The sequence below is a fragment of the Mustela lutreola genome, chromosome 1, assembly GCF_030435805.1.
Source record: "Mustela lutreola isolate mMusLut2 chromosome 1, mMusLut2.pri, whole genome shotgun sequence".
Lineage (NCBI taxonomy): Eukaryota > Metazoa > Chordata > Mammalia > Carnivora > Mustelidae > Mustela > Mustela lutreola.
This window is the reverse complement of record NC_081290.1, coordinates 101,187,556-101,206,803: the sequence shown is the minus strand read 5'-3', so window position 1 is coordinate 101,206,803 and position 19,248 is coordinate 101,187,556. Positions and strand designations below refer to the sequence as shown.

Below are 19,248 nucleotides of genomic sequence, written 5' to 3'. Positions count from 1 at the left end.
TTAAAAATTTTATTGACCACTGTGGATCAATGATTGGTCTGGACAAAAGGGGGAAATGCTGGTGATGACAGATTTTACACCTTTACATTCTCTGCCTTCACATGGTTCTATAGGATCTTTTTTTTTTTTTTTTAATTTTTTTAAAAATTTATTTATCAGAGAGAGAGAGGAGAGGGGGAGAGAGCGAGCACAGGCAGACAGAATGGCAGGCAGAGGCAGAGGGAGAAGCAGGCTCCCTGCTGAGCAAGGAGCCCGATGTGGGACTCGATCCCAGGACGCTGGGATCATGAGCTGAGCCGAAGGCAGCTGCTTAACCAACTGATCCACCCAGGCGTCCCTCTAGAGGATCTTTTATTTCAAACTTCTAAAGATCCTGTTGAGGTCCAAGTGTGTATGTAAATGGAGAGAAAAACGGCCATCCTGTGAACAAATTCATCCTCAAAGTGTGCTCTAAGCAGATTGAGCCAGAAGGCTTGGAGAACCAGAGCACTGAGTCCTACAACCAATGCATACTTATACCCATCAGGTTAAAGAAACCAGGCATTTTGATTATTCAGACCTCTTCTGCTTTATGTTCTTCTGTAAATGATACAGAAGCAGACCTGGGTAATAATGAAGAGAAGTAAAATGGGAATCATGTTACTTTGACTTTAAACAGAGATGGTTTTGTACTTTATTATTCTAAGTTGGTGATGGTAAAAAAAAAAAAAAAAGAAAAAAGAGGATAAAACAAAAGGACTGAAATGAAATCACAGAAGACTTAAAAAAATAACATTTGAAGTAAAAATCTCCTATTTTGTCCCTTTTCTAACATTTTTCAAACACTACCATCAACACTTTGTACATGCAATAACTGAAGACTGTAGGGGACACTGAGGATTGAATTTTTAGTGAAATATCTGTGTAACACACTGGCTTATACTGTAGATCCTAGATTTTGAAAGCTGTAACTTTATCCTTTTATGTTTTTCTTCTTCTTTCTTAAAATCCTGAAAAATTAAAAAAAAATCCTGAAAAATAAGAGAAGCAACAACAAATTCTTGTGGGCTATAAAAAATTCCTATCAAGTTAATTACTCGTCTCTTACAAAGACGCTTTGATCCACGCAGTGACACAGAGCAAAGACACCTGTAAAGGCACTGGACTAATGAGATGTGGCTCCTCACTTACTGAGAAAGGCCTAGGAAGGCAGGGTCTCTCACCTTGTTTGGAGTTGACATCTGATGGGAGGTGTGAGGGGTGTGATCCTGGAGAAAAGTGCTCGTCGCTGTACGTGATGAGGGGGGTGAGAGGATGGACCGCATGCGATGGCTGCACCACCGGCACCTTATTTGACTGCGAAGTAACCACAAGGTCAATGGTTAATAGGAACACCCAGGTCCTGTCTCCTCTCCCACAGAACAAGTCAGACAATAGCAGTAACTGGACATCAGCATAACCCAAGAATCACCTCTAAACCTGGATAATGGAACTCATCTGCTGTCCTCATTCTATCTTCAGAACTTTTCCATGTTAAATACTCAAGTACATGAATATCCCATCAAGAGATAATCAGTTATTTAATCACTGTCCCTTGGAGATTTAGGTTGATCACTATTATTTCATATGACATGAATTTCTGTATGTACATATTTATATTCCATTTTGGATTATCCCCTCAGGTTATATTCAACCAGGAGTTACTGGAGTAAAAGTTATAAATATTTTATAAGCTCTTTTTATTCATTACATATGTCTGGCAATAAAAAGGCACTCAACTGTTCAATGAACAAAGGAATGAATAAATATTACAATTTGAAGGTAAAATTTTTAAGCAACCTAATAAATATAAATTTGCTGTACTGATAACCCCTTAGTTTATAGAATCTGTAATGCTATAGTTGTACATCTTTAAGGATTATGTTATAGTATTTTTTTTCATGTCTTACAGCTTTGTCAATCAAACATGACCATCCATTATGCTTTAGCAGTACTCAGTTCATCTTCATGTTCTCTAGTTTCTAGAGAAAGTCTTAACTGATAAAAGGGAATTTCTTATCTTGAGTTTAATATGAAATATGGCTTATAAGAACACTTTAAATTGTTAACATTTTATATATTTTGACATTTTGTATGTCTTATATTAGTTTAAAAACAAATTTTATTATTGAATTTGGAAGTCTAAAATTACATACCAATAATACTTTTAAAGATTCAATTTATTTTTTTGGTTAAACTTGAATTTTTTTCTCCCTTCTACCCCCCAAAAGTGGTTGCTAAGCAAATCAAGTAATGTAAACAAGACGCAGGCAGTTTAACTGATTAGAAAAATTGTTTTTTATAAATTCTATTCCCCCTCCCCCTCAAAAGAAAGTAAACTCAACAAAATTATATTCATGCAAAATACATATCTGATTTTAAACTCATCTACTAATTACAGCAGTCCCAAGAAAATCTCTATTTACAAACACCACAAAAATAAGTAACTTGTGAATTTAAGAGGAATAAAATATAATTAATTTTGAACATTCACTAATTAACTAGTTCAGACATGTCTTCCCCATAATTAGTTTGAATTAGTGAGATATTTTACTGTGCTATAAACTAAAATGCTTGTGAAATCTGTTTCTCCAGAAGCAAATATCTGTATTTTTAAAAAAAAATTTAGTAAGTACCTGACATCTGCTTAAAATGTAGGTCTGTATCTAAAAGGCTGAGGGACCTATAACATGCCTGTTGTGTATGGTGGTGGCGCCTGACACATGTGTTAATTTAAACTTGATGTTGTTGTTTTCTTTACAGATTAGACATAAAAAGTATGTTGCTCCAATGGGTAGGACTACCCTCAGGAAAACTAGGAACAACTATCCTAGTAACACTTAATTCTCTTTACAGCTAGTAATACTAATTCTCTACACCCTATCATTACAACCTCTACCCTAAAAAAACTTATTTAAAAAAAAAATGGAAGGGGAAAAAAATCACCTTTATTTAGATGATATAATTTCCATACTAGATTTTCCCTGTTTTATAACCATCAGCTCGTCTCTAATGGCAGAACTTGCACAGCTCATATAGCCCTGGGCATTTATTAAATAGAGCACCATTATCAAAGCCCCATGCCTTTTCTCTATATACCTCAGCACAGACATCTATGCATATAAATGTGTAAAAGGTTAAAAAAATGTTTCAGTGCTTTTCAAGTGTTAATGATGCAGTTTGCCAAATACACAGAATGAGCTTCTTAAATACAAGGAATTTAGAATGTTAGAGGAGGTGGGGGTGGGGGTGGGGATAGGAGGGTATTATTACAAACCCTTTTTAAAATGGAAACAAAAATCTCAGCACCCAAATGCTAAAATGAATATATTTCAACTCCACTAAACTGCTTTGAGTTTCATTTCAAAAGTCTCACAAGAAGCATAATTGCCAAGCAATCTACAAAGGTATTTTCTTAGAGTGCTTCTAAAGAGTAAGCATTGCAGAAACCTTCTAGAAATGTTATATATATATACATATATATATATATATATATTTTGCATGCCTTTCTTATTTCCAGAGCACCACCTTAAGGAACCCGCATTAGCAGGCAGCATCTTCTTAATGTCTGACCTATCCCTCCAGTCATATAGCTCAGAATCTGGTGCCATGAATTTTTGCTAAATTATGCTATCCTTGCTCTCCTCTTAATTTTACGGTTTTCAACACAGATTTGCTTTCCTGTGGGAAGGAGATAAGAAGCTGAGGATTTTAATTTAAGCTCTGGCCTTGTCTTATATTTTGCAAGATGGATACTGAAAGCAGTACTAGTAGGTGTGTTAAAGCCAACAAGGATTATGTCCATTTTTGTGGCCAAATAATAAAAGCAATATGAAATCTCAATAATATGTGTGAGCACAATTCTGAGGCTTCTACTCTGCCTCCTGCCGACTACCTCCACTACATATATAAACGTACCCAGCCGTGTGCCACACACACGTCGCCATCACGGTCACATGGCCCAGTGGCCGCAGCTCTAAACTGTGGGCTTCCTCTGATATCCGGAGTTACTGTCCTTTGATATTACATGCGCTCACAAGGCAAGAACCCAGGCACTGCTACTTTGTGTAATTTTTATGACAAACAATATAACCATTCTTAATTCTAGTCCTTTAATCTCCAAATAACAGTGTGGTATATGTTGTGGTGGGGAGTAAGGGAGGGGAAGCCCAACCAACTGACTGACTACCTGGTCAAATTCGTCCACCACGGACAAATTTATGTAATTATATTATAATGCATGATTATACCTCCATATGAGGGCATATGAATATATTTACTAAACATCGAAAACATGCCAAGCACTCTTTCAGCACTGCCAAAAGAGACAAGGCCCCTATTCTCATGCTGCTTCCTTTCTAGGGGCCTGGAAGTAGGACGGGGGTATTGGAGACAAAGAGTAAATACGTTAAAAAAACAAACACCAAAACAAAACAAAGAGATGGCATCAAGTACTAAGAAGAAAAGGAACTGGGTGTTAGGAGAGACAGTATATATGTAATTATATGCCTTCATATCCCATTAAAGCTGTAAGAAACGAAATTTCATTTAGTTTAAGATTCCTATTTTCTAAGACAGGAAGATGAGAAACAGAGGTCACCAGGAAATGGATGATCAAGCCGTGACTACTGTCAGCACTGCTGGTAACACAGCCTTGTTCACAACAAAACTCCAGTGATACGGGGTCACCGTGAATAAAATGGGAATGAAAACCTCCCAGGGGTGACTCAATAGAGTAGAATCAAGTAGCAGAGAAATACCATCTTTGGGGCTCCTACTCTGTGTTGGCTCTTGGACGCCCAATATCTCTCACTTAACAGAACTGAAATCTCCTGACTCCCAATCTCGTGCTTTTTCCTGCTACACATCTCCGCGTGAGGGAGAGAGGACGGGTAAAAATCACATTGATTTTTTTTCTTTTTTTTTAAGATTTTATTTATTTATTTGACACAGACAGAGACACACAGCGAGAGAGGGAACACAAGCAAGGGGAGTGGGAGAGGGAGAAGCAGACCTGCTACAGAGTCAGGAGCCTGATGTGGGACTCGATCCCAGGACTCTGCGATCGTGAATTGAGCCGAAGGCAGACACTTAACGACTAAGCCACCCAGGTGCCCTTTTTTTTTTTTTTATTCATACATCCAGTCAAGTACATTCAGAGGTGCAGTCATTGGTATTACATAGGTACATTTATAGTGAAGTCTTAGCTTCCCATGGAGAATCATGAGGTATTCCCAATGTGGGTCCCTTGTTTCATTATCCCAGGGTCACAGCACCCACTACTATTCCCCCTTTATGAGCTACTGGGCAGCTTTAAGACATCCCAAATCCTCCACTGCTGCTCAGAGAGATTCAGAAACTTAGCTAAGCTCACATGGCAGTAAGTGAGCCATGCCAAAGACCCTCATCTTCCAACTATATATTCTTTAATCTCAGGCAGGTAAGCAAAGGAAAAGTAAGAAGGATGGAAAGAGCAGGTACTTGAAAAGGGACAGAAAATATAAGGGGGGGGGAGGGAAACGCCAAAAGACACCCTCTCACCTACATGCAGCACCCTCACATGGCTATTCAGTAAGAAGCCTGCAATCTTTTCCCAAGCTTGAAAAATCATCAGGCCATCCTACCCACATAGCACATAATAACTACAGCAACTAACACTTACCAAGGGCTTGGTGTGTGCTAAGCATTTTATAATACCTTTGAGGCAGGTACTATTCGTGTCCTCCTTTTATAGATGAGGACACTGAGGCTTGGAGAAGTCAAGTAACTTTCCCAAAGGCACAGAGATGGTTAAGTGGCAAAGCCAGGCTCAAGGGCAGAAAAGTCTGGCTCTGGAGACCACATTTGTTACCAGCGCACCATGCAGCCTCCCTGAAGAGCCGAGTTCATAAAGTCTTGGACGCGGAGTTGACCATCTGGGCCGTACCTGACAGTATGTGACAGCAATGAAATGACCGTGTGGTCTCTGTCCCAGGCACAGGAGTCACATCAGACAAAGAGGCACCTCAGCAGAAGCGGTTAGCGCTACAGAGACTCCACTGACGCCTTTCTCTCCAGGACTGGAAAACATTCCAAGGAAGCTAGCTTGGCTGCCACCCAGGCTGGTCCCTGCAGGTAAGGACCTCTTTGGCATCACAGCCAATAAAACCCACACCTCCCGTGGACACGAAGTGGGTGCCACTTATGGAGCCTGAGAGCCACCCCCAAAGCTGCGTTCCCAGAAATGACCCACTCACCACTGGCAGTAACTCAGCCTGTCATGAATGCTGTCAGCCTCCAAGGATGTGGTTCCGGGAAGGACTAAAAAGAGGTTCAGCGCCCTCCTGGCTAAGGCTGCAGGCCTGTTGGTAAGTGCAGTAACTGGGGGAGAAACCTGCTGGTCTAGTAGCCAGTCCCCATCCTGCACATCCCCAGATTTCAACTCAACTCACACTGCAGGGTCTAGCTGTGCGTTTTATCAATAATCCTCCGGGTAACAACCAATTCCAAAGAGTAGTAACACTCAATCAACTTACTGAGATGAGGAGTTTCATCTGGCCTCAATTTTTATGGTGCCGTTTTACTTTTTATTAAACTCTTAGGAAATCTGGTACTCATGAAATAGAAACTGTGTAATTTTATATTGTGTCTTCCCCTCTTCTTCTGAGAATCTGAGCTTCTCAAGCCTTCCCACAAAGAGGAGCAGATTTAATTTACTCAGAAAAGATATAATGTTTCTTGTACCAACTCAACCTCAAAAGTAACAACTTGTACTGGAAATCTCCTAAGATCCACCAAAGGTAACTGCCTGATTCTGGTCTGATGTGGCCTTCAAATCTGAGACCACTACTGGCTGTGATGTAGCAGCTTTTTAAGATAACAATTAGAGCCTAGGCTCTGAAGACTTCCTGAGCAGGAACTGATAAATTCTAAGGTTTGCCAGACAAATATTCTGAGCCTAAGTCTGGAGGGAAAGGGATGGTCTCCATTGGAGATCCAGAATGTTTTCCTAAGAGCAGAAGCAACGTGTCATAGGGAAAGGAATTAATATAGATTAGACACCCAGTAAGTGCTAGTCATTACAGCCATGCCTTTATATTCTCTGGCACTCATCCACATACGTGGGCCGCATCACCTCTGTATTTATGGCTGAGAAGGCAGAGTTCTCTTGGGCAGAGGCCTAAGTAATAATTAGCTGAGCAAGGACTTGTGCCAGCATTCGTTTGACACCCAGGTCCCTGCTCCTCTTGCTCCACCTGCTCATGCTATCGCTTCCTCCCTGTGTTCCAAACCGCTCTGCGAGGGGAGTGAGGCCTGCCATGGACCCCACCGCCCTAAAGCATCTAGACAGGAACCACTGCCCACAGGAGAACCCGGATGTCACCACCAGGTCGTCTCCCAGTTTTCCCAGTTCTCCTTATAGTGAGGGTTTCCATACGTTACACCATGCCATCCTGAAATCACCCCGAAGTTACTGGCGTTATAATTTCTGTTTTATCGAGAAGAAAACTGAGCTTCTGAGAGGGGAAGTAATCTGTACAAGATCACGGAGGATGGGAAGTAGCAGAGACAGGACTGGAACCCAAAGCAGTAACTCTCAAGTCCACAGCTTGTATTCTAAGGACCCAGAGTGGGCAGTCCTGCCATCCTCTGGTTTCCAAGTGGAAGTGATGAGAACTCATATAGTTTAAGATTCGAGGACATGGGCAGTGAAGGCACAGAGTTCAGATCCCAAACATTCACATCCACTTAGTTTCATGTTTAGGTAATTCACTTAATTATTCAGAATCTTGGTTTCCTCATATGCAAAATGGGTGGAAACAATACCTGACAGAATTAGGTGAGGATTAGTGAAAAATGCAAATAAAACATCAGATCCTGGAATATATTATATGCTCAATAAATATTTGTGAAACGGATAAAGGAAAGAAGAAAGGAAAAAGAGGCCCAATAAATGAATTATTCTAGTTCAAAAAAGTGCACACTGCTCATCTCTATGACACAGTAAACTTCAGAGTTTAGACTGGCTTGGACTTTGCAGCAGGATACATGTACACACAGGTTTTTCTATGTGTTTGCTTTGTCTCCCCTTTCAGAGTATGATTTAATAAAAAATCTCTTATAGCAGTAGTTCTCAAACTTTTTGCTTGCAGGGCACTTAACACTCTTAATAATCACTGAGCATCCCATGAGTTATTATTTGTGTGGGTTTATCTATACTTATCACATTAGAAATTAAAATGAGAAATTTAAAAGTATTTATGAGTTCATTTAAAAACAAAAAACCTATGTTTGCTTTATGTTACCATAAAAAATCATTCTTATGAAAAGTGACCATTTTCTAAACCAAAAAATTAGGGGCACCTGGGTGGCTCAGTTGGTTAAGCATCTGCCTTTGGCTCAGGTCATGCTCTCAGGGTCCTGGGATTGAGCCCCACACTGGGCTCCCTGCTTGGTGGGAGGCCTGCTTCTCCCTCTCTTAATCCCCTTGCTTATGTTCCCTCTTTCATGGTCTCTCTCTCTGTCAAAAGAAATAAAATCTTTAAAAAAAAACAAAAACAAAAACAATAAGGGTGGCATTGTTTTACACTTTTTTTGCGAATCTCTTCAGCATCTGGTTTAACAGAAGACAATTGGATTCTCTTATCTGCTTTTGCATTCAAATCTCCATCCTATTATGTTATTTTGGTTGAAGTACATGAAGAAAATTCAACCTCACACAGATTTGTTGTTGAAAGGGTAATACTACTTTACCAATTCTGTTCAGATTATTGTGGAACTTCTTTGATACTATACCGAAACTTGTCAAGTGATAATTTCCTAAAAGCTAGTTGCAATGTTAGGGCTCCTGGCTGGCTTAGCTGGTGGAAAGGAGATTCTTAATCTTGGGGTTAAAAGTTTGAGCCCCATGTTTTATTAAAAAATAAAATCTTAAAAAAAAAAAAAGAGGCTAGTTGCAATGTAGAGTGAAAAACTGTATCAATTTACTTTTCCAACTCCTTCATTAAAATCCACTGATCTGGGGCGCCTGGGTGGCTCAGTGGATTAAGCCGCTGCCTTCGGCTCAGGTCATGATCTCAGGGTCCTGGGATCGAGTCCCGCATCGAGCTCTCTGCTCAACAGGGGGCCTGCTTCCCTTCCTCTCTCTCTGCCTGCCTCTCTGCCTACTTGTGATCTCTCTCTCTGTTAAATAAAAAAAAAAAAAAAAAAAATTTAAAAAAAAAAAAAATCCACTGATCTTGAATTTTGAATTTAACCATGCATGATTTTATACCATTACACACTGGTTATTTGGAAAATACTGGTTAACTGAGTTGACATATTTTGTTACATAATATAAAAATTACATTCACTAATATCATCACCAATCTCATCAGAAAAGCATTGAAGATTTAGGAAGCTGGGGTGCCTGGGTGGCTCAGTGGGTTAAAGCCTCTGCCTTCAGCTCAGGTCATGATCCCAGGGTCCTGGGATCGAGCTCCGCAGAGAGCCTGCTTCCTCCCCTCTCTCTGCCTGCCTCTCTGCCTACTTGTGATCTCTGTCTGTCAAATAAATAAAATCTTTAAAAAAAAAAAAAAAGATTTAGGAAGCTATCTGGCCCACATTAGTGAATACAAGTTTTCTAAAATCCTAATTCTTACTCAAAAGCTCAAATTCTATCACTGGCAACAGTCAATTATTTTCACTAAAGAGAGACTCACTTTGCTCATTTGCGAGAAAATACCTGCTAAGTACCGAAGTTGGAAGAAACAAAGTTTGTCAGGTATGTGATCAAGGGTTAAGATTTAATAAAATTATTAATTTTTACTGCTTCTTGATAGTCTTAGGTGACACTGTCGTTTTTTCCTATGGGAGGGTGTTGTGATATGGATGACCATAAGTGCGAGTTTTACCCACCATTTCTTCTGTACCTTCAGTGCAAACATCAACACAGTGGAAAAGACCATCTGTTGGTGTCATCGTGGGAACAGTTTTGACCGTATGTGTCAAACCATCTCAGGGAGTCCCAAGGGACCACAGACTACACTTTGACTGAAGAATGCTAGAGAAATAGTCATTGATTGTAGACAATGGAGGCTAATAAAGTGAAGAGTATTATTTCAATTAAGCTGAATTAAGAGAGAAACTGATTTATGGGTTATAAATATGGAATGATTTTGCGATATACTAAGCTATCATTTTTCCCTCCTATTCTCGAGTATTCTAAATGTACCAAATCAAGAGAAATTTGAAAAGCAAACCAAAATAACATATGCCACATCCTTTTAAATTGTATTTAGAAATTTTTAAACTCCTTTGACCCCCTTAATTGTTAGTCAGTATAGAACCGCAGACTTGTGTGCTCTTTCATCAATTTTGAATTTTCTTCTTCAAAGGGATTCTAGATACACAGTAGCTGGGAATACAGATTTGCACCCTTTGGTGCTAAAAAGCCTTCTTCAAGTCCCTCAGTTACACTCAGCCGTTGTTCGCACTATACGTACAGCCCCTTGGACCTGACTCTAAGTATTTGTCACCCTGTACTGTTATTGTTTGTTTGTGCATCTGTTTTCTCTCACTAGAGGCCATACCTTGGTGACTTATCCCCAGCATCTAGTGCAGGTCTCGGCAAAGCAGAGAGAGTCAATACCTGTTTCCTGTAAGTTAGTTGTCTGAATGAGGCATTTCAACACTAAGAAGCCAACTCCTTTTAAGAAAGAATTCATACCCTTACATTTTAAACATGGATTGATCCTTGCATTTTCTATTGCTGCATAAAAAATTACCACAAAGTTATCAGCAGTGTGACATATGACAATTTCTTATGTCACAGTTTCGGTGGGGCAGGGTTCCAGCATGGTGTGACCAGGCTCTCTGCTCATGTGACCACAGTTCAGGCTGGTCTGAACTCCCGTTTGCAGACTCTGAAAGCTCACTTTCATGCTTGGTAGACTTCAGCTCCTTCTTGTTGTCGCCATTTCCTCGCTCGCCGTCAGGAATGTGAGTGGGAGAAATGTGAGTGGGGACCACTCACATTCCCTGACAAGTACTGCTTCCATCTTCAAGCCAGCAATGGTGTGTCAAATGTTTCTTTCTTTCTTCCTTCCTTTCTTCCTTCCTCCTTCCTTCCTTCCTTTTCTTTCTTTCTTAAGATTTTATTTATTTATTTGTCAGAGAGAGGGAGAAAGAGACAGGCAGGGGAAGCAGTGGAGACGGAGAGAGAAGCAGGCTTCCTGCGCGAGTAAGTCGCTCCAGATGAGTGACTCGATCCCAGGACCCTGGGATCATGATACTGGGATCATGACCTGAGCTGAAGGCAGACGCTTCACCAGGTTCCCCAAATGTTTCTTGTTTTGAATCTCTGACTTCCTCTTCTGTGCAGTGGAGAAACCTTTCTGCTTTTTAAGGGCTCATGTGACCATGTCAGGCATACCTCGTAATCTCTCTTTCCTCAAGTGACCAGTGAGAGTGGGAGAGGCTGGAGGGGCAGCTAGGATAAGCTCAGGATGCTGCCAGGCCTGTGTCATCCGTTAAGACAAAGATAACCCATTTAACCTCATTTTCTTCTTGTTTACAAAACATTATCTCCAATTAATCTTCAGCAGATAAAAATGGAAGTGCCTTTACAAACATCTGGTGTTATAGTTACTCTGATTACACTGCCAAGTTCTGAGGTCCAGTTAGTTTTGTGTTTTTCTTTCTTTCTTTTTTTAATCCAGGAGACACACTGTCAAGAGCATGTTACTCACACATATCAGAATTGACAGGTGTTGCAGTTCAGCAGGGAAGGGACAAGAGTCAGGATTAGCACATCCTCTCCTTTCCTCCTAATAGCAGGGAAATGAGGGAGAACTATGTGCAAGGAAAGTTGTACATTAACTACACGGTGACGGCTTAAGAAATGGAAAAGGGCAATCACTAAACAGAGTTGAGGGTGTAAATAAATTTATTTTGAAGAAATTTAAAAGAGATTTGGTTTTCTCTCCAACATCAACAGGTCAGATTTTGGCCAATCATTTACCTTTTAAGAAAACTTTTAGAGAAATCCCTTTATATTTAAATGCAACTCTTCTGTTAGGAGGATATATACCTTTATTTTAACTTAATTATCTCACCCTTTAGGGTGACTTAAGAGCCATATAACTGTTTTACCATTTATTAATCATTAATAATGCACTAAATGGTGAATGAAACAAACATGGTAGAAGTGAAATAAATCCAGGGAAGATTACTAAAAAGAGAGAAAGTAGAGGCTGCCACAGCTAAAACCTGTGAGTGAGAAGGACAAGAGAAAGGACATTCCCTGAGTGTTTACTATACTCTAGAAACCACACGCAATGCTTTTACACTTGTGCTCCAATTTATTTCCCCATTTTCAAATGAGGACACAAACCAAGGCTCAGACCAGCTAAGTTTTGCCCCAGGTCACAGAGGCTAGCCTATGATGGTTGAACGTGGATCAAATACAGAGTTGTTTTATCCCAAAGAGCTGAATGGCTACAAAGAATGGTATCAAAAGGGAATAATTGATTCTGGGAGCCAAAAGGGGACCTACACTTTTCAGTAACTGGAGTGTCTAGATAGAGGGGCTGGGGTTGAGGCTGGGAGCTGGGAGAAGATCAGAGTAAAAGGGAAAAGGACTTTTAATTATGTAAAGTTGCCGCATCCTATTATTTGATTGATATCCTACCTTTACAACATCCCTAATCCCCTGAGTGCATGCATTTATTTTTTGTGTTAAAGACTGTCCTTTGTCCACGTTAAGATGGTCCTTTGAAAATGAAGGCAAAGAACTGGAGTCATTCAAGATTAATGAACAAACCAAAGAACAAAGCAGGTGTGAGATTCACTGTGCTACTGGTGAAGTATTAAAAATAAGTCCACACGGGGGCAAATTCAGAAGTCAAAAAAGGCCTAAGTGAAAGAAAGACCACTAGATACTAAGGAGGCAGGATAAGGAAGAGGAGGGACCCGCCTGCACTACCAGCTGTCCCAAGTGTGGGTTCTATGTGGTGCATGTGTGTCTATAAAATTATTTTTAAAGATTCATTTATTTTGAGAGAGAAAGAGAGAAAGAAAATACAAGTGTGGAGAAGGGGCAGAGAGTCTCAAGCAGACTCCCCATTGAGCACGGAGCCTGATGCGGGGCTTGATCTCACGACCCTGAGATCACGACCCCAGCCAAAGCCAAGAGTTGGAGGCTTAAGTGACTATGTCACCCAGGTGCCCCACGTATGTAAAATTTTACAGTGGTAGGACATGGGGTAGGGCAAGATTCCAATGTTCCTAACATTTTCTGGATCACAGACACTGATCTGAGGAAAGCTGTGTATAAATGATTTTGTACACAAATACAAACACACATCAATGGATTATGGGAGGGGGTTGCAGTATGCATAGGGGAGGACAAGGCCTATGGACTCTAGATTTTGCTGCCATTTTTCCAAGAGAGAAGAGCTTTAGCAATCACTGCATAATATTATTATTAATAAGCTGGATTTTAATCAGCTTGTCCAAAGTAGTATTTGTGTAGGTCACTGGAAAATAATGGATGATAAACAAGTCACTGAAGTTGGGGAAGTCAGCAACAAGAGCCTTCTCTGTCTAGCCACAGCTGCGAGCAGAGGCAGCAGGCTCCATCTGCCTCTGGAGCCCAGGGACAAGGCTGCATGCTGACAATGGGCAAGAGAAAAAGATGAAATAAGATCTTTCCGGGAACTCCAGAATAAAAGAGGGGGTGCCCTGCTTTGGGCTGAATGAATGTCCAGACATTCTCCTCTGAACCCTATCGGCCATTATTCCTGAAAAGAGTTAATCAGGCTTTCTGGTGCAGTCTGGGCACATATTGGTTAAAGACGCTCTCTCAACCCACTGCTCAGGAATGGCATACTTGAAGGGAAGGCAAGTCTTCCCATGGCCACCACAGCAGTACCTCTCTGTTACCCAGTTTCAGAGGGCTGGGAGATGCCCCAACGGCACTCAGAATGTTCAATGGCCCAAGAAACTGGATGAATGCAGCTCTCCCCTTAGGGTGGGCGTTGGGGACTGGAGCCTGCATGGGGTCAAGATCAGGGAAGTCCCACAGCTACCCAGAGGGGGAGTGTGGATGAGCTTGTATGTTCGGACTACAAATGCATGGTGCACAATTCTGCAAGGGCAAAGGCAGCAGTAATTTCATACTGGAAAGGCACCTTTCACACTTAAGTAACTGTGCAAAGAATCTGCCTTATTTTTTTTAAGATTTTATTTATTTATTTGACAGACAGAGATCACAATTAGGCAGAGAGGCAGGCAGAGAGAGAGGAAGGGAAGCAGGCTCCCCACTGAGCAGAGAGCCTGATCCAGGACCCTGGAATCATGACCTGAGCCAAAGGCAGAGGCTTTAACCCACTGAGCCACCCAGTGGCCCCTTGAATCAGCCTTATTTTAAATAAAATTGATTTTTGTTTTAAGGTCAGATGCAAAGCATTTACAAAATCATAATAAGGCTTCTGTGCCTATTTTGTCCCAGCAAGCTATCTCTCTCATTTTAATAAATGTCATAAGTGAAAAAGATTCTCTGCTTAAAACTGGGCGTTTTAGGGGCTCCTGGGTGGCTCAGTCAGTTGGGCATCCAACTCTTGGTTTTGGCTCAGGTCATGATCTCAGGGTCGAGGGATCCAGCCCTGCATGGGTCTCTGCACTGGGCATGGTGCCTGCTTGGGATTCTCTCTCTCTCTCTCTCTCTCTGTCCCTACCCAACCCTGCTCACAATCTCTCTAAAAAAAGCTAAAACAAAAAACAGGGTGTTCTAAAAAGTGAAAGGAGTAACATTTATGTCTATGGGGATCCTCATTTTTCTACAGATTTTACTTAAGAGTCTTTCAGAAATGAAAAGAAAAATACAATGAACAAATCATTTTGCATTTGGCTACTAACACTAAAACTCTAACTAAGCTAAAGTTTGTTAGGAAATTCAAGCCATTTTCTATGACTGTATAAATGTGATATTTGCACTGTGATATAAGCACTAAGCTAGTCTGTAGAGCTGGGCTGTCCAATATGGTACGCTAGCTTTTGAGCCCTTGAAATGTGGCTGTAACTGCTGTATGTGTGAAATACACACTGAATTTCAAACAATGTGAAAGAAAGAATGTAAGAAATCTTATCTCTTTTTTAATACTGACTACAGGTTGAAATAACATTTTGTCTGTACTGCATTAAATAAAGTTATTACTAAAATTAAATTTACCTCTTTCTTTTTACTTTTTTCATGTGGCTACTAGAAAATTTAAAATTATATAGGTCACTTGCATTTGGGACTCACATTTCTATAAGGTAGGTCTGCTTTAGGATTTGAAAATCTTTACCTAAGATTGCCCTTTCTCCTACTATACACCAACATGACTTAAACAACGAAGTAGGCATATTTACTGAGAAAAGTTCCTTTTGGAAAAGGAAACTTATAAATAAGGAAACTGAAAATTAGAAAAGCTTAGTGGAGGAGCTGGCAAACATTAGATTTCAATATCCCATACTCAGGGCCAAGTGAAGTTTAAAACCAAATATTTATATAATAAGTTGTATAAAACTCTGACATTTTGGGGCGCCTGGGTGGCTCAGTGGGCTAAAGCCTCAGCCTTTGGCTAAGGTCATGATCCCAGGGTCCTGGGATCGAGCCCCACATCGGGCTCTCTGCTCTGCAGGGAGCCTGCTTCCTCCTCTCTCTCTCTGCCTGCCTCTCTGCCTACTTGTGATCTCTGCCTGTCAAATAAATAAATAAAATCTTAAAAAAAAAAAAAAAAACTCTGACATTTCATATAATGGTATGAAAAAAATTACTAAATGATATCTTTTGTAGGTTAGAGTGAGCCTTCTGAATAAATGATTTTATTGCACAGCAGTTATATACAACTTCTTTGACTTGTCAGTAAGCTCAGATCACCTTTAAAAACACCTAATACACATTTTCAGATTCATTACAAGGTAATGATCAACTCATTCCTTGATGGGTAACCATCTTTTCCATCTCACATCAGAGTATACTGCCTGAAAAACCCCCAGAGCTTATCTTGAGTGAAAAATGATGCCGTAGACATCACTATTCATAGGATATACTTGTATGAGTCAAGGAAAAAGAACCTTTTGTTTTGGACTTAAAAACAAAATCCTGAAATGAGTCGAGGCAGAATGGAGGCAGAAAACTTAAATGACAAATACAGTAGATTACACAAATTAGGTTTTATGTAATCTTGCACATTCTGATTCATCTTAAAGTAAGTCAAACTAGAATAGAAAACCTTCCTTGAAAACTTCTGTTTCAATGGTATAAAGAGAGGAAGCAAAATGTAAAGACCTTTTGAAAGACTCTCAATTCTACTTATATATTATGAAAGAGAAGCATTCTATAGCAACAGAGAAGTCATAGCAGCCCAAAGATGGAAATAGCTACTTTCTGCGGGTGAAAAAGTATACTTCTGCAAACATAAAATAAAAAATAAACTCTATTTTGTACCATTTATTTTGAAGAGGAAATTTCCTCCCTGAAAATTTTTCCCCCCTTTTTGTGGGAAGGAGGACACATGCTGATGAACTTGAAGGCAGATTCTGAAAGCCCCATCTATAAATCCTTCCTAAGAGCAACCTAGGTTGCCTTTAATTTATAGTAGTATGTTGGAGCTGGCTTGTACTAGCTCTCTAGAGTGAATTGCTACATTTTCAGGAACTTTGAGAACCTGTTAACATGTTGGTAGCTTGGGGGACTGGCCATGGTGGGATTATTTACACCATGGAAATTGGCAAATGTGAAAAGTCAGCATCACTTCCCCTGAAGCTGGTTGTTAAACATGTAACAGCACACCACTAGCAAACACTGAAACCCTTCCTAACTAACTAGGTGAAACAAATTTTCTTCCTTTATTTCTCTTTGACAAGCAACAGGGACATAATTCTGATATTTGTCCGAAACCATTCCAGAGTAAGAAATTTCAAAGATCATCATTTGACATGATCTAGAATGACCTGATCTATGATCCCAGGTCCTGTTAACACTGGGGGAACATGTAGCTGTCCTGTGGTCATTAATTACTCTGCCTGGTTCCTTACGTTTGGGCCTCAACAATGCAAGGGTCAAAGGAGCTCCACTGCACAGAAATGAGAAGACTTGCAGAAGATTTGTGAGCATTTTCCTCCCTCTTCTCAAGCAAATAATTAATGTATTTTTAAAAATGTAAAAATGCTTGATATAATTTATCTTTTAGAGTTCTAAGAAATGAATCTTATGCAGAAAAGGAAATAACTGAAACGATGCCTATATGCATCAACAAACGCAGCTTTCGCCATAAGGGTGGTATATGAGAGTGCAATTATCCAGGCCATCCACAGAGAATCACATCTGCACAGAATCAGGCACGGGACTAAATACTAAAAAAGGAGCTGAGAGGCTGCCGTCCTTGCAGCACATCCATTCAGGAAACGCAACAAATTTTTGCAGGGCTATCTGAAAATAATTATGAATTTTAGGGAAAACTATAAAAAAGCCAAAATAATTTAAGAGCTAAAGAACATCTTTTAAGACACTCAACTTTTTGCTTTAACAATCCTTTTGCCCAGGTTTTGAGACCAAGGTTGTCAGTTAGGGGCCAGTTCTCAGGCAAAAATAATAGCATACTGGATTTGAAGTCAAAAGACCTAGATACTTAACTATTCCTGGTACTACCTCCTACTTGCTGTGTGAACTTAGGCAAAGGACTTACTGCTTCTGTGTTTCAGATTCCTTATTAAATGAGGATAATATTTTCCCTTGCTAAGTTTGTGTAAAGATCAGATGAGATCATGCATAGAAAAACATTTTGCAAATAGTAAAACACCATGTAAACACCATATTAATTCCACTTTGGAAAAACGAAGTCATTACACTCATTTCCTACATTGAGAAAGTTATTACCTGAATCAACAATGTAAGAGTTTGGTGAAAACCAAATAAAGCTAACTTTGACATTTGCTGAAACAATCATGGCCTCAAAGCATCCTCTCAATTACTGTTTCACTACTGATTTGTAGCCTCTGCTTGTAGCCCTCATAGGATAACGTCTTTTTATATGGTCCATCTAAGTGCATGGATGATATTTTTTTAAAAGATTTTGTTTATTTGAGAGAGAGAGAGAAAGCAGTGGGGAGGGGCAAACGGAGAAAGAGAGAGAAAAAAGCAGACACCCTGCTGAGCAGGAAGCGAAAAGCGGTTCTGGATCCTAGGACCCGGAGATCACGACTTGAGCCCAAGGCAGACACTTAACCCACTGAGCCACCCAGGCGGCCATCGAGAATATTTGAATTCACCTCTCTAATATGTATCCCCTGCTCCACCGGAATACCAATATTTTAATGATGTTTGAGTGAAGGCAGATGAAGGAATGATTGACTGGGTAAGATCATACAGAAAATGGATACGTATGTACTGGGGAGCCGAGAAGTACCACAGATGATCCACAAACACAAGAGGTAGGGAGAAAGGCAACTACAAGAAAGAGGAGTGGGCAGGCTAGAACTTCGGGTATAACAACTTAATTGTGAGCTTGAGGATTGGATTCCTGCCATCAACAAATGGTAAACATGTGGGCCTGAATATATTCAATGCCCTTTCCAGCAGGGATGACCCTGTGATCCCAAAGGTTCTAAAGCTTTGAATTCCAATAGTCTAATAGTCTAATATTCTAATATTCTATACTTATGACTTTTCTAACAGCAGCTACCAAAAAAAGAAAGTTAGGAAGCCAAAAAACAAAACAGAACAAACAAAGAACTGCGTACAATAAGAGATGATTTATTTACCTGAACGTATGAAAGTCATATTTTAAAGAGGGAAGACTGCCACACTGCTGATGGGGTACAGGCTCAATGGCAGTGTGGACTGGTATTGTCAAGGAGCACCAATAAAGCTTACAGGACAGATACACAACAGAAAGTAGGGGCAATTAAGTTGTCATTAAACCTTTCTCCCAGTGCAAGGACCTATAGGACTGTCCATGATCTCAGGACAGAATCCCCAGATGAGATGGTGGATCATACTGCCAAAATTCCATTAAGTGCTTTTCCCTTTCTGCAGCAAAGCCTGGATCTGCTGGGTATTCGTGCACCCCAAATCTACCTTGAATCTCCAACACTAAATTAAACTTCAGAAACAAACCCACTGGAGAAGTCTGTGATCAGGGAAGTGGCACTCCCCTGCCAGAAGGGCAGGAAGACAGCAGGCACCTAGAGTTTACTGCACAAGAAGTCTCCACTGACAAATTA

General features: G+C 40.2%; 1 protein-coding gene across 7 annotated transcripts in view; it reads right to left on the bottom strand.

Moving 5' to 3' along the window:
* LEF1 (lymphoid enhancer binding factor 1) overlaps positions 1-19,248 on the bottom strand; it is a 119,866-nt gene that overhangs the window by 35,247 nt on the left and 65,371 nt on the right. For all 7 annotated transcript variants that reach the window (XM_059171298.1, XM_059171290.1, XM_059171316.1 and 4 more), the window contains exon 4: positions 1,203-1,335. In XM_059171298.1, the coding sequence (XP_059027281.1) occupies positions 1,203-1,335 (133 nt within the window). The remainder of the gene's footprint in view (positions 1-1,202; positions 1,336-19,248) is intronic.